The sequence below is a fragment of the Amphibalanus amphitrite genome, unplaced genomic scaffold (assembly GCF_019059575.1).
Source record: "Amphibalanus amphitrite isolate SeventyFive unplaced genomic scaffold, NRLGWU_Aamphi_draft 000853F_arrow, whole genome shotgun sequence".
NCBI lineage: Eukaryota > Metazoa > Arthropoda > Thecostraca > Balanomorpha > Balanidae > Amphibalanus > Amphibalanus amphitrite.
In genome coordinates, this window is record NW_024882347.1 from 192,831 (window position 1) to 206,857 (window position 14,027).

At 50.6% G+C, this 14,027-nt stretch overlaps 2 protein-coding genes across 24 annotated transcripts in view; one reads left to right on the forward strand and one right to left on the reverse strand.

Annotated features, from left to right (window-relative positions):
• LOC122367149 (cystinosin homolog) overlaps positions 1-509 on the reverse strand; it is a 16,816-nt gene extending 16,307 nt beyond the window's left edge. For 2 of the 18 annotated variants that reach the window (XM_043340014.1, XM_043340003.1), the window contains exons 1-2: positions 476-507; positions 201-249 (exon numbers count right to left, since the gene is read on the reverse strand). The gene's annotated coding sequence lies outside the window, so the exon portion shown is untranslated. Of the gene's footprint in view, positions 1-200; positions 250-422 lie in introns of all 18 variants that reach the window. The other 16 variants (XM_043340012.1, XM_043339995.1, XM_043339994.1 and 13 more) reach the window with 14 other exon arrangements.
• Positions 502-12,061, forward strand: LOC122367148 (transmembrane GTPase Marf-like). Of its 6 annotated transcripts, none has more exons than XM_043339987.1 (17): positions 502-837; positions 2,023-2,285; positions 2,498-2,624; positions 2,914-3,076; positions 3,457-3,600; positions 4,010-4,096; positions 4,239-4,343; positions 4,810-4,839; positions 5,960-6,113; positions 6,391-6,529; positions 8,286-8,463; positions 8,724-8,931; positions 9,226-9,350; positions 9,664-9,765; positions 10,166-10,315; positions 10,724-10,920; positions 11,174-12,061. In XM_043339987.1, the coding sequence occupies exons 2-17, from the start codon at positions 2,072-2,074 to the stop codon at positions 11,376-11,378; spliced, it is 2,328 nt and encodes a 775-aa protein (XP_043195922.1). In that variant the 5' UTR covers positions 502-837; positions 2,023-2,071; the 3' UTR covers positions 11,379-12,061. The 6 variants fall into 6 exon arrangements, with proteins under 6 accessions (XP_043195922.1, XP_043195918.1, XP_043195923.1 ...); XM_043339983.1 differs by having other exon boundaries at positions 518-844; XM_043339984.1 differs by lacking the exon at positions 502-837 and adding an exon at positions 913-1,051.
• The last annotated feature ends 1,966 nt before the right edge of the window (positions 12,062-14,027 follow it).

Below are 14,027 nucleotides of genomic sequence, written 5' to 3' on the forward strand. Positions count from 1 at the left end.
GTCATGCCAGTCGCTAAGCCAAGCCAATTTCACATCGCACTACACTAAATCCGCACCGCACCACGCCAAATCCGCACTGCGCTGCACCAAATCCGCAACAGCCGAACAAGCCTGTACCTACAAGATCTCGTCCAAATTGCCATACTTTGCAGACTGGTCAAGCATGATGATTGATGACTGATGAGTCATTATTTACTTACCTTTTTAAAACTTCAGGTAGAAGTCTCCTCAGCTGTGCTTTTGCAAGTTCTGCAATGTAACAGTAGGGGAACTCAGTTGCAAATAGTAAATGGGTACCTACCTAAAAAAAGCAATACAGAATGATACAGGTACATATTAACGCTGGTTTTCTAACAATACAAATAGATAGGTACCCATCTACGACAATTACCACACACAAATCCAGCCCGACAAAAACTCACTCAAATCAAATGTGCAACCTAATTTATTAACACACCATTCACCTTGCATTCACCTATCATGATCAACGCACATAACCCACCCAACAGAAAACCTGCACACTATTCATAAAATCTTTCACTTTTAGTTGACAGCACCTAAACTCAGGAGCTCATTTGCTGTTTTCGTAGCAAAGATGCTCGTCATGCTCACGCTAGCAGAATAGTTTGTGAATGTTCAGGGCACTTTTGCGACAATGGATTGCAAATCTGGCGCTCACGTTTTCTATTGCGATTCGTAGAGAATTATACGGCATTTGAAAGATATTTTTCAATTTTGATTTCTTTCTGTGTGTGCTAATAGGTGATCTTCTGTTACCTTCTATTTTGCGTCGACTCATAAAAACGATAAAAGGGCAAAATTTCTCGTGTTGGAGAGGTTCGTGGTGAGTCGTGCATGGTCGTGCAGGGCAAGGTGTAGGTCCTCAGTCTCACCCATCTCAACCTATGGGGACAAATTTCCGTCTATTTCAACTTTACTATCAAATTTGATCAATCTGAAACTGACCAATGTGTGAAAATGTTGTAGTCTTGTATATACGGAAGCAGGCGTACTGCCTGTAACTTCCATTACTCCTTACTGATTGAAAATAGTAAGGTTTTTATCTGTCAGATGATAGGTTTAGTCGTACGTCAAATTGAAATAGGAACGGATCTGTTAAAACCAGTAATGCTCATGTAGGTACCTTGGTACCTGCATGAACATTTTAGCTGATGTAATGCTAGGTATATGTGTGCTGTATTGTATGATAGCTAATGTACCTAAATAGGTAATGAAACACTTGGGGGTCAGATGAGTGTACCTATTGTCTTACACTTTAAAAGCACCACGTGCCCAATTTTCGGCTTTCAACAAGCATTTCTTGGCATTGGTACTGACTGATGGTTTATATAGCCTTGGTACTCATACTGACTATGACAATGACTGGATTAAAAGAGGGCATTTCTTGGCTTAAGCAACACTCCTGCTAGTCAACATAGTATAGGCTCATTTTGACATATTGTGTTGTACAGGGCACATTTTTTAAAGTATATTTGACATGAATGTTTGCATGGACAGATTGACAGAGCCAGAACCCATCCTGACCAGAACTTGTTGTGCAGACCAGAACTTCCACCACTCTGATCCAATTATGCATTTATTGTATGTATGTATGTATGTATTGACGATCAAGAGCAATCCACAATCGGCGTGGCGATTACACTCCAAGAAATTGGCAAGAAAGTATTGGCAAGAAAGTATTGGCAAGAAAGTATTTATGTGCTAAAGTTAAGTGTGCCCATCAAAGCCAGATGTGGTCTGTTTCACTCAACTGGCTTCAGCTGCTCCCACCAACTGCAGACCATCCCCCACCAGAAGTCTCATGATAATTGTCGGGAGTCTCATGATATCGAGCACTGGAGCATCACAAACCCCTGATGTCTTTTCGGGTTGTGTAGCAGTCTATGAGCTGAGCTCCAATACCTATGTAAAAATCAGTGGCTCACTGAAGACGGCCAGACTATCAATGTAGATTCTGTACATTACAATCACACCTTGTTCCCTCTTCCTCCAACGCCACAGGCGGTGATACCTGAAGCACCAATCGCTCACGGTGGCGCCGCCCGAGGCCATGTCTGGCAAGATCAGCCGGTCCCTGTCGACGGCGCCGGCGGGCCCCGGCGGCGGTGACGGTGACGCGGCCGCCGAGCGAGAGCCGGCGCCCAAACGGCAGCACTCGCCCTCCTCCTCGCCGCTGCAGGTGTTTGTCAAGGCCAAGAAGCGCATCAACGACATCTACGACAGCATCGACGGCTACGTCCTGGATGTGGTGCGCTTCGTCAACAGTGAGTGCGCTCGTCCTGCCGCGTGACATGAATTAGTTAGGTGCTGATGATCATGTGAACTGTGCATTTTCATGTGAGTTCATTGGTTATTATTTGTCCATGTACGTGTTTCGGTGGTCGTTTGATGACAAGTCGTCTCAATTACAAATTTTGATTGCCGATAAAGTTTCGTTTGTCACGTTGTCAGTAATTTCTGATTATACCTCACTCAGATATTCCTACGGACAAGGATCTGCTGACGGCTGATCAGGCAGAGAACATCCAGGCCTTGCAGAAGAAGGTCAAAGGCATCAAGGAGGTGCTGGCCCGAAACCACATGAAGGTCGCCTTCTTTGGCAGGTCAGTCATTCTGTCCGTTTTATGTTCGATACAGATCGTTCCAAGTAATCAATTTACCGAATCTCGTTACCCTCAACACCTACCTGAGAACTCAGTCTATTTTTTTTCAAGTGTCCCACTCACAGAGTATAGCATGATTGGCCCACTAGCCCTGTAGGAATAAACTTACCTCGAATTGAAGAACCGTATTCTTCCTGATAATTACCTCTCGGTCGTCAGATTTTACATCAAGCATCGAAAGGCTGCCGTTTTTTCATACTCACCCCATGTATGCATCACCATCCCACAGAACGAGCAACGGCAAGAGTTCAGTGATCAACGCCATGCTGCGGGACAAGGTGCTGCCGAGCGGGATGGGCCACACGACACACTGCTTCCTCCAGGTGGAGGGCGTCGACGGCGACGAGGCGTTCCTCACCGTCGGAGACGACGGACAGAGGCGCAGCGTCGAGGTGGGTGGTGCAGGGGAGAGATGAGGATGGAGGAGGGATGAAGGAATGGAGGAGAAATGAATTAGGGCCGGGTGTAAGAGGGACGAATAAGTGATGGAATAGGGTTGCGACAGGGCTGGAGGGGGGACGAGGTGGTGGAATGTAGAGGAGAGATTAGAGAGGGACGATGCATTAGATATGACCTGAAATAGGTGAATGGCTGCTTATCTCGGGTTACCATTGAGCTCATTATTATAGGCGGGCTGACCAATACCATGAATCGCTATCTATCCCGGTCACGACGTGACGGGCACGCCCGCACAGTTTGGTAGCTCCCAGACCCGCCACTTCCCCTTCAGCTGTCCATTAACTCTCCCCCCCCCGTCCCCTCGCGTCCCCAGTCGGTGGCTCAGCTCGGTCACGCGCTGCACAAGGAGAAGCTGGACGAGTCGGCCGTGGTGTACGTGCACTGGCCCAAACAGCGCTGCCACCTGCTCAGGGATGACGTGGTGTTCGTCGACTCACCCGGCATTGACGTCACCCAGGTGGGTGTGACGTCACTGAAAGTGGATGTGACGTCACCCAGGTGGGTGTGACGTTACTCGCGTGGATGTGGCGTCAATCCGGTGGATGTGACGAACTACTGGGGATGTGATGTGACTCTACCGGGTATGCATCCACTCAAGTGGATATGTCGTCGCACAGGTGGTTTGCATGGCACATCTTAGGGAGCAATTCTCAGTCTTGATTGCACCATGCACGACATCATTACAGTATGGATATAACGTCACGGATTGGATGAGACCTAGTCTGCCGTTCAAAGTACGACGATAATTCACTAACTGGTGTGGTGCTTCCATTTCCGTGTCCGTTGAGTGACGCTGGGTGACTTATAATCTCCCACCTGTCTCTCTGATACCGATTGGTCTGACCGCGACCTGCCGCCTACCGCAGGGCCTGGACGCCTGGATCGACGCCCACTGCCTGGACGCCGATGTCTTTGTGCTGGTAGCGAACGCCGAGTCCACGCTCATGCAGACGGTTAGTGATGAGACGGAGGTTGCTCAGACACAATGAAATGTATAACTGAAACACTGACTTGTCGATGTCGGTGAAGCACTGTCCAGACTCACCTCATGATACCTTGGCGGACGCCTGACTCTGTATTGACCACCGTCCACAGGAGAAGAATTTTTTCCACAAGGTGTCTGAGCGACTGTCGAGTCCGAACATTTTCATCCTGCAGAACCGCTGGGATCAGACGGCCAACGAGCCAGAGTTTGTGGAGGTGAGCTCCTTCACTTTGTCAGTACCTCTACTGCAATTAAAGCATTTTTATTTTTGTGTGGTTCATGATTAACTACCTATTATATTTACTTGGTTAGCATTATTATAATGTGTCTTATAGCGTATTGAAAAGTAGCCGTATTGCCCGTTTCGTGATGCGTAGTGAGTAGCTTTTTTATCGGTCGAATTCAGTGACCTCTTTATATTAGGGTCAGAAACTCATGTGGACGAGGCATGAAAATTTACTTATGCGCATTTTCGGTGTTCGGTTACGTTTGACATGGTTTATTACCCTGTATGTCGACTTAAATTAGTTCGCCAAGTATGAATTTATTTCGTGAACGGTGTACAGAGGTCTGTGGTTGAGTTCCTAGCCCACATCAAGACGGTGTTAAAAATAAGACGGCTGGAGTCCTTGCTCCGGCTGGAAGTCTGTTTTCCTTTTGACCGCTGCCGCTGTCCGGCAGGGCTCTGAGTCCGTTCCGGAAGTGTCGGTGGTGAGTGAGAACCAACCAGTAGCGCTGGCTTCGTAAACTCACCAACCGAAAATTTATTGTTACCGTGGCTAAGACGAAATGGTGTATGGCTATGCTAGATTAGTCACTTATTATAAGTTATCGGTAAAAATCACGGGCCCTTGGGTGACGCTTTTAATGGTTTATTTCTTTTTATGACTTATTTTGCAAAGGCTTCGACGCTTTCTAGGTCGTCGCGTGCTTGATCAACTATTTTCGGCCTTGGGACTTGACTCTCAACTTCAGACGACACGCTATAGTTTGAACTCTGAACGGCTTCGAAATGCTCTCGCTCGACTTTGTTCTGCGGAAATATGATTGTATTATGCCAGGACGCAAATGAAAGATGTCTTCATTTGCACGGGGCTAAAGGCGTTGCAAACGTAGTGCAATGACACTTGAGTTGATCTGTTGGATATTTGGTGTGCGTCGTCCTTTTCTTCTAGAGTCTGACGCTATATTAAGCACATTTGAATTCGTCCGTGTGACCAGTTCACGTGCCAAGCATGTTAGCAATTCTCCTCGGGTGACTTTTAATCCCCACTGTGTGTTCACTCTCTTGTTTGTTTTTCAACAGTCTAGTCTGAGCGCTCTCTAGTCCGTTCTTTGGAGTTGTGGGGTTTTGGAAATGGGTTTACTCCGTTTGCCGTATAGCCTTACCCACATTCTTAGTGTCAGTCAGACGGATCCAGCCTTTCTCTCTGGGACACTAACCGACAGTCATGTTCTTGTAAGTCAATCTCGGCGGCCTAATCTTGTGACCTAACCTGCGATGCTGGGCTGACCTCCACAGTGCGACTGGTCTCCTGTCGTACATTAGCATATCAGTTGTGATCTGTCCTGTAACCTGCCTCCGATATGTCATTGGCTTGACCCGTGACTTGACCTGTTACCTGCTTCATGTATGTCATGGGATGATGCCCCTTAGCCTGTCCATAGCTCAGGCTCTATGGCCTGCCCGCACCCTCCTCTAGGCCCGTCTGTGCCTTGACCTTTGTCTCGCCCAGCCTAGGCCCGTCAGTGACCAACCGTGTCCCGTACCCTGCCTTGTGTCTCACTAGTCACCAGCCACTGACCTGTCCCTCGCCTCACCGTTCCCCAGGTCCGCCAGCAGCACCTGGAGCGTACGGTGGCCTTCCTGGTGGACGAGCTCGGTGTGATGACGCGCGCGCAGGCCGAGAAGCGCGTCTTCTTTGTGTCGGCCAAGGAGTGTCTGCTGCAGAGACTGGCCGAGAGTCGCGCGCCCGGCGCACTGCGTAAGTAAAACTTCTGCGGATGGAGGGAGGGAGCCTGTCAGTGGAGGAAAGGAGAGGGCTTTGTGAACCGCACTCGTGGTGCTCTTTGTTATTACTCCTTCACGCTTTATATGTCCTGCGGCATAATGTCATGCCGGGGTTTTAATCCGCTCAGTTATCCTCGACTTATTTTCTTCCTACTCATCCATGCAGTTGGTGATAAAGAATCTGTCATTGCCTTCATGATATGCTTCCTGTCTGTGTAATCCACTGACTGCCCCTATATGGCCTTTTCCAGCGCCGGTGCTGGCAGAGGGCTTCCAGAGCCGGTTCTTCGAGTTCCAGGAGTTTGAGCGGCGGTTCGAGGAGTGCATCTCCAAGTCGGCGGTACAGACCAAATTTGAACAGCACACACAGCGCGGCAAATCCATCGCCAGGTGAGTGAATATATTTGTGAGATGACGGGTTCGATGGCAGGGCCGCCGCCGCATTGACAGTAACGTAGTTTTTTTTCGGTGCTTCGAGCCTTGCGGTACAGTATAAATGCAGGCGTCGACACCACCTGCCATCTAGCGGCTGGGCTGCTAACTGGACGTTCGAAGTGGATCAATAGATGGCGCTAGTAGTAAGCGCCTGTGTGTATGTTGTGCCGCATGTCTCGTGGGCCTACGAATGAAAGGCAGGTTTGAAGCCAGGCACTGGCTTGAAAATCAAAACGATTAATCACTATTTCAAATCGTTTTCTGATGAACATATTCGAGAGGAAATGGTAGAACTATCATTAATCATTTTTCCACATGCAGAATAATGGTGTATGATGATGTGAATGTAAAATAACGATGGCCTGAGACTACATTCTTATTACGGGACCTTTTACCTTCGCCGGCTTAGTGAGGGGGGGGGGGGCTGATGCAACCCCCCTTAAGGTTTTTCGCGAATAACTCGCGTAGGAGCGGCCGATCGCGACGAAACTTTCAGTACCCTCGCATTGATCAATTTTACACCTACCCTAAAAATTTTATGACCCTGATCTAAATGACCTTTGACCTGTGACCTCTTTTCCAAGACCATGTTTGGCCGGAATCGCGGTTCGGCGTATATCGGCTCGCATTAGCCGCGCGTTTGCAAGCTTTTCGTGGTTTCAAACGTTCAAACATGTGATTTGATGTTGCTCCCACGCATTAGGGTGGGTGTCAAGGTCACCTGAAGGTCAGGTCAGGTCATTGACCTTAACCCTCGCCGGCACAGGGGGGGTTGATGCACCCCCCTAAGGTTTTTCGCGAATAACTCGCGTAAAAGCGGCCGATCGCGACGAAACTTTCAGGTCCCTCGCATTGATCAATTTTACACCTACCCTGAAAATTTCATGACCCTGACCCAAATGACCTTTGACCTGTGACCTCTTTTCCGAGACCATGTTTGGCCGGAATCGCGATTCGGCGTATGTCGGCTCGCATTAGCCGCGCGTTTGCAAGCTTTTCGTGGTTTCAAACGTTCAAACATGTGATTTGATGTTGCTCCCATACATTAGGGTGGGTCACCTGAAGGTCAGGTCAGGTCATTGACCTTTGGTAACCTCGGGTGACCTCGGTTCACTTTTTCGAGTTTTACATGTTTCTAGGCTAGTTTTTGGAGCTGAATTCGAATTTAGCAACCATTTGAACATTTACGAAGTAGTTTTGGTGCCTTCGTAACATGTTACGAAGCTGTCAGAGGCGGATGACAGGTACTACGAATACCCGTCACGACCCCTACCGGTTGACCTGACCTGACCTGACCCGACCTGGTCTAAACGCTTAACGACATCATCTGTGATCTAAGCTAACACGATGTTCGTGATCAGCACCCCGGAAACCCCCTTAGCAGCCACACTTTACGACTTTCTAACAGGTCCCGATATTCCCGACTTTTTGGTCATTGACCTGACCTGGAAGGTCAACCGATGACCTAGGATCTTAAAATTGGTTATCATTGGCTTCCTCTCGTGACGGGCAACACGCTCGTTTTTTCCGCGAAGCTCTAGCTCCCTCAGGGGCCAAACGCGAGGGGGGGTCGTATCAACCCCCCCCCCTTGTGCCGTCGAAGGACTCAAAATGGCCTGTACCGGCGAGGGTTAACAGCGACCTCCAGAACTACAGCCTCCAATTTGTAGGACTAGCACTGACCAAAGCTGACCCTGCCTTCATCCAACAGCGACCTTCAGACGGCGCTATCGGGCTTATATGACCGTGCCCAGGCAATCCGTGCTGAAAAGGCCACCAAACGCTCCAAGACCAAGGCACGCATTGAGAGCACGGATCAGCAGCTCAACGCACTCATAGAGTCCATGAAGGACAAAATCTACGCCATGACCGACGACGTAGAAAGAAAGGTGGGTCGTTAATTCAGCGTATCGCAGCTGTTTGCGCTTTATTTCTATCGCAACACCAATAATCAAGCTTTATCACGTATCTTATCTAAAAAAATATTGACTGTAAGTATGCGAGCTTTGTTCTCATTTGTTACATCTCACTCACGCAAGCACCATCCCCTCTAAACATTTCTCGTATCTCGTTATTTGCTCTCTTATGTATATTAACTCGTATACCAGCGGCGGAGTACCACACTAACGCCTCCATTTCCTGCCGACAGGTGGCGGTGGCGCTGGGTGAGGAGATCCGCCGTCTGTCGGCGCTGGTGGACGCGTTCTCCGCCCCGTTCCACCCAGATCCGCTGGTGATCAGTGTCTACAAGCGTGAGCTGCACGCGCACGTGGAAGCCGGCCTGGGCAGTAACCTGAAGAGCCGCCTGAGTGACGCGGTGGCTACCAACATCCAGAGCAACCAGGCCGAGATGACCGGTGAGCTCCTGCCCGCTGGGATCGTCAGCTGCTTGTGAGGGGATACTGGGATAGGCGATGATACATTACTTTTATAGACATATGTCCATTGTCTATGCAGAGCTCCATGCATATTTGCATAGATCGTAATCACTGTAGGTATTCTGTGCAAATATTCTGACTAGGTAGGTGGCTCCAATAATGTGTTTTTTATGCTTAAGTGCGCTCTTTATGCCGCCTCAGTCCGCCTTGTCCTGCCAGCTGACATGCCCTCCACTCGTCCCTGCCTGACCTGGCCCCGCCCGCGCTCCCCAGAGCGGATGACCCAGCTGGTACCTGAGGAGAAGCGTCATCTGGTCAACTCCCTGCTGCCGCCGCGCCGTGAGCCGTTCCAGGTGCTCTACCGCATCAACTGCGACAACCTCTGCTCCGACTTCCAGGTACAGACACCGCGCGCTGAGAGCGGAATCTCGGTAACAAGTCATCACTCAAGGTGAATTGTACTGTGCGATGATGGGAAAGATTCTACAGATGATAGAGTAACAACGTGGGCAAAAATAGCTTATGCTGTTGACTTGCACTCTTATTTGTAAGTACCTACTCACTGCAGTCATACACTAACTGATCAAGATATAGTCATTACATTTACTGGCATGCATTTCATGGTCACGTTAAATTTGGAAGGCGCCCAGTTTCAGCTCCCCTGATTCGACCGCTTTCCCCCTGACTTGACCGCGGTGTCTGTGTTCCCAGGAGGACATTCAGTTCCGGTTCACCTTGGGTGTCACGTCGCTGGTCCGTCGGTACCTGGGCAGCGCCCAGCACGGCCTCTCCATGCTGGGACTCATCGATCAGGTTAGTCAGGCGTGCATGGCGCCCGCAGGGAAACTTATAAAGTTTTATGTATAGATCAAACAAAACTTGCGGCTGAAGTGTCCCGCTAAAGGCAGTGCTGATTTCTGTACATACAGCTCTTACATTCAAATATGCAAATTTTTTAACGGAGGAGGCTGCGAACTGCCGAAGAAACTCCGACCGCAAGCTTGGTATGGAACAGACTATGGTCCTAGACATTTTTAATCCAATGTAACCGCAGGCTGTTTGAAATAGTCAAACAGTATTCGTTAGGTATATTGAACGGATTTTCGCTATCGAGAGTCCGATACTCTGCTACCTAAGCTGCGGTGGTGTCTAAAGTGGTGCAACGTGCCCAGCGATGGCTCGCTCCTCTGAATGTCTCTTTCTGTCAATACAGCCGACGCGCAGTATCCCTGCCACGCCCCGTACCCCGGAGCCGGACAAGGCCGGCGGCGCGGCCGGAGATGACCTGGCGCTCATTAGACGGCTGGCTGTGTCCACCGTGGGCTCGCAGGGAGCCGTGGCCGGCGTCCTGGTGGCCGGATTCGTAAGTTGGAGTGTGCGGGCTAGACACTACGCGGCGCAGGGTTCTGGGGGAGGGATGATCTTTGCGGGTCTGTGTATAATTTGAGAAAGTTCAGCTGGATAATTGTGATAATTTCACATAATTAGAACCCTTGCCCTGTTGCAATGCTCATTTTGGGGTGGCATAGCAGAATCTGGCGAACTTCAATCAGCTCAGTCTTCACATGCTTACAGTAGGACTCCGCGGACGAAAAGTATTTCTCAACTCGTTTGTTACTTACAACCAATGAACTGTGATCCCATTTAGAGTTTTCCCGAAAAAAAAAAATATTTTTACATGATGAGTGACTGGCATATCCCAACCCTGAAATGAACGTTGTCGTCCCGTGTCTGTAGAGCTGTTTCGCTAACTGGCTCCTATAACACACAGCTGTTGCGGATGGTCGGCTGGCGGCTGATCGCCGTCACCGCCGGCGTATACGGCTCCCTGTACGTCTACGAGCGGCTCACCTACACCAACCAGGCCCGCGAGCGGCGCTTCAAGCGCCAGTACGTCGAGCACGCCACGCGCAAACTGCGGCTGATCGTCGACCTGACGTCGGCCAACTGCAGCCACCAGGTTCAGCAGTAAGTATCGCAGCGGAGCTAGAACTGTTCGCCAGTGTAGACGAAATGCCACAGTGGACCCAGAGTTCCACAATGGACATAAAGTAACCAGAGCACTGTAGTGAAGGGATATTATTACGACAGTGGAGCCGTTCTTGCATCGATAATGCTGCTGAACGAGCTTGTGTTGATTTCACAGACATTGCCCTGTTTGTAGCTTTGTTGCGTCCAGTGATGACACTTTCTTACCTAACCCTCCTCTTCCCTCCCCCAGGGAGCTGTCTGGAACGTTCGCGCGCCTGTGCCACCTCGTGGACGAATCCATCGGCGACATGCGAGGTGAGGTCTCTCAGCTCGACACAGAGATAGCCGAGCTGGACGCTGTGGCCGGCTCGGCGAAAACCCTGCGGAATAAGGCCAGCTACCTGGCCAGTCAGCTGGCCGCGTTCGCTGCCAGCTACCTGACTGACATCAGCTAGGTACCGCTCAGTGGGTAGAGCTCAGCTCCTGGGGCAATGTGTAGTGAGACCGTGCTGTAGTGAGAGAGGTCCTCCTGGTCAGTCCAGCTCCCGAGGCAGTGCTGTGCTATAGTGATCGGTGCGACGGGCCATATTAACTCCCTCCCTGGACGTGGTGTAGTCCCGTGGTGCTGCGAGCTGCAGTCCGGGCTGAGTGAGTCGTGGTGAATCTGGTGGCGACCGCCGGCCCTAGTCCTTCTTTGGGTCGCCACAACAGCTGTGTGTCAGATGTGCGATCATGAGAGCGAGTGAGTGACACAAGAGAAGTCCTCTATATTGCTTGCTTAGCTAGGCGACCATCGCCTGTTGACTGAGCTGCACGGTGTTGAAATCAGCGTCTGATGGCGGTACGAACGGCTGCTCCGCTGCTACCGCGCGACTGAGGTGTGATATTAGCGACAGAAATGGGCCGCCCGCAGCCGCCGCGGCGCCGCGTCACTCATTTTTCGGCGCCGCGGCGCAGGAATGCGCCACAGGAGAGTTGTCTGATAAATTTTACCGCAGGAGATGCCTCCTGAGACAGCGGAAAGCGTGACGGCGGCGGCAGGAATCGAATGCAATGCCACTGCGTTTGAAAGGGTTCAAATTTCGTTGTAACACCTGGCCTGAACCAGTGTTTGTGGTGCTAATACAATGTGTCAATATTCCTGTCATTTGCGATTTTGGGCTGGCATCGTCTGGATAATTTATGTTGTTGATGGGCACGATTCAACAACATCTGCAAGGGAACCCGGCCCTTGCATATAATATTGAACCTTTCCCTATCGCCAAACCCAGCTGTTTTTAATGCACGCCTCAAGAGGAGACGGTGCACAACAGAGGCTGCGCGATATCTCGCTACCTTGTCCCTCATTGAGGTGGAGCATCGGAGAAATCGAGGATGATGGAAACGCGCCGGCACACAGATCAGTGGAGAGGGCTGCAAATCCTGATTTATGTCCACATCGAACCACATAACAAGGCGGTCCAATAGTGACGTTTTAGAGCTCGCCAAAGACAAATACAGTTTCTTTTTTCGGTACCAGCGGCATCCGTAAATATCCAACCCCGATCGATTACGTTAGACACGAAATCATATCTGACGAACTTAGCGACGAGGTGTGGGGCCATGAACTTTGGCCTTCTGTCTCCACAGGTGTGGGGATTCACACCCAGATTGACTCCGTGCTTAGACCTTATCACCTGCGTCACCAGTTGTGAACCGAACTCGGTCCCACTGATGTCACTATGCCTCTATGTTATTCGGTCTAAAGGCCGAGCGGCATTTGCATGCCAAGTTTGTTTGATGACGCCGCCAACCCTGTTAAGTGGAGAGTGGAGGAGACGTGGATGGCCGCTATTGGCGTCTCTTCGTGAATACAGAACACAAATTGGTATGGACCGGGATGTGAGACAACTCGAAATGGATCGGGTAGTGCATGAGACAATTTTAACAGGCCCGGGAAGCGAGACATGCATGAGTTGGAAATCGTTTGGAAAGTTGTGCTCAAAAGAATATGAATCGGAGCTTGAGAGTTGAGACACTTGGCAATGGATCGGAAGTGACAATTGGATATGATTATGAATCGGGGAGTGGGACAAATAAAAACGGACCGGTAACACGGCCAATGTACATGATGAAATGGGAGGTAAGACGCAATTTGAAAATTGATCAGGGTCAATAAGACAATACTGATAACGGATCGGATCCATAGGAAAGCAGCAGAGCATGAATCATTAATTTGGGACTAGGCCTAACTAGGGAGTGCAACACAGCATGCACGGACCGGGAAGTGAGAGAGCTCGTCAGTCGGCACGAACCGGGAAGTGAAACGGTTGGTCATGGTGAGCACAGGATGAGCGCAGCTCAGTGGGGACAGGGCTACAGCGCCGCATGAGGGAGGTCATCGTCCATTTGTTCCTTTGTTTTGTTGGGTTAGGCCCTTTCGGTCTGACAAGACCATTTCAGAGGCGGAAGGGTGATAGGAATTAGGGGGAGACATTGGTCTCGACAGGCACACTAGTGAGTCACCGGGGCTGAGCTGAGCCCCTCCCAAAGGACAGGCCACCCCCCCCCCCCCCAAGTACTCACTGCACCCGGCTACGGGTGTGCTCCCTTGGGAGCAGCGGTGCCGGTCCAAGGGGGAGCAGCCCACATAAGATAAAGTTGCCTGTCCAGCCCTCGCTCTCAGCCCGGACCGAGGGTTGCAGCGTGGAGGAGAACGAATTGAGAGTACTGAGAATGGAAACGACGGACGGGTGAATCGTCCATTTTATTTTATACATTGTTACGTACATTGTTACGACAAATTGTTGAGTAATATATTACGTGAGCTTACTTAGTAGTCGCAGCCGTGTCACATACCGGTTTTATCTCGGCTGGTGGCTACATTCGGCAGTCGGCGGTGGGACGAGCCCCCTGTTCACCCCCCCCCCCCCTCCAACCCCGTGCAGCTCCCACAACCCACAGCCTCGTCTGTCCGTCTGTCTGCCTGTCTGCGTCTACCTGACTGACAGCACACTGGTCGGCGCGCGCATGCCCGCGCACTAAGGTCCACAATCAGTGTCGGCCGGGCGGCCGATGGTCCTTACGGCCTGGTCCGCCGACTGCGGCCGCTCGGTGGCTCGGCA

What these genes read in the sequence shown, in the direction of transcription:
- LOC122367148 (XM_043339987.1), top strand. Translation starts at nt 2,072, where the DNA reads ATGTCTGGCAAGATCAGCCGGTCCCTGTCGACGGCGCCGGCGGGCCCC. An exon ending in TCGCGCGCCCGGCGCACTGC is followed by an intron (nt 6,114 to 6,390) that starts GTAAGTAAAACT and finishes GGCCTTTTCCAG; the next exon opens with CGCCGGTGCTGGCAGAGGGC. An exon ending in TGCTGGGACTCATCGATCAG is followed by an intron (nt 9,766 to 10,165) that starts GTTAGTCAGGCG and finishes CTGTCAATACAG; the next exon opens with CCGACGCGCAGTATCCCTGC.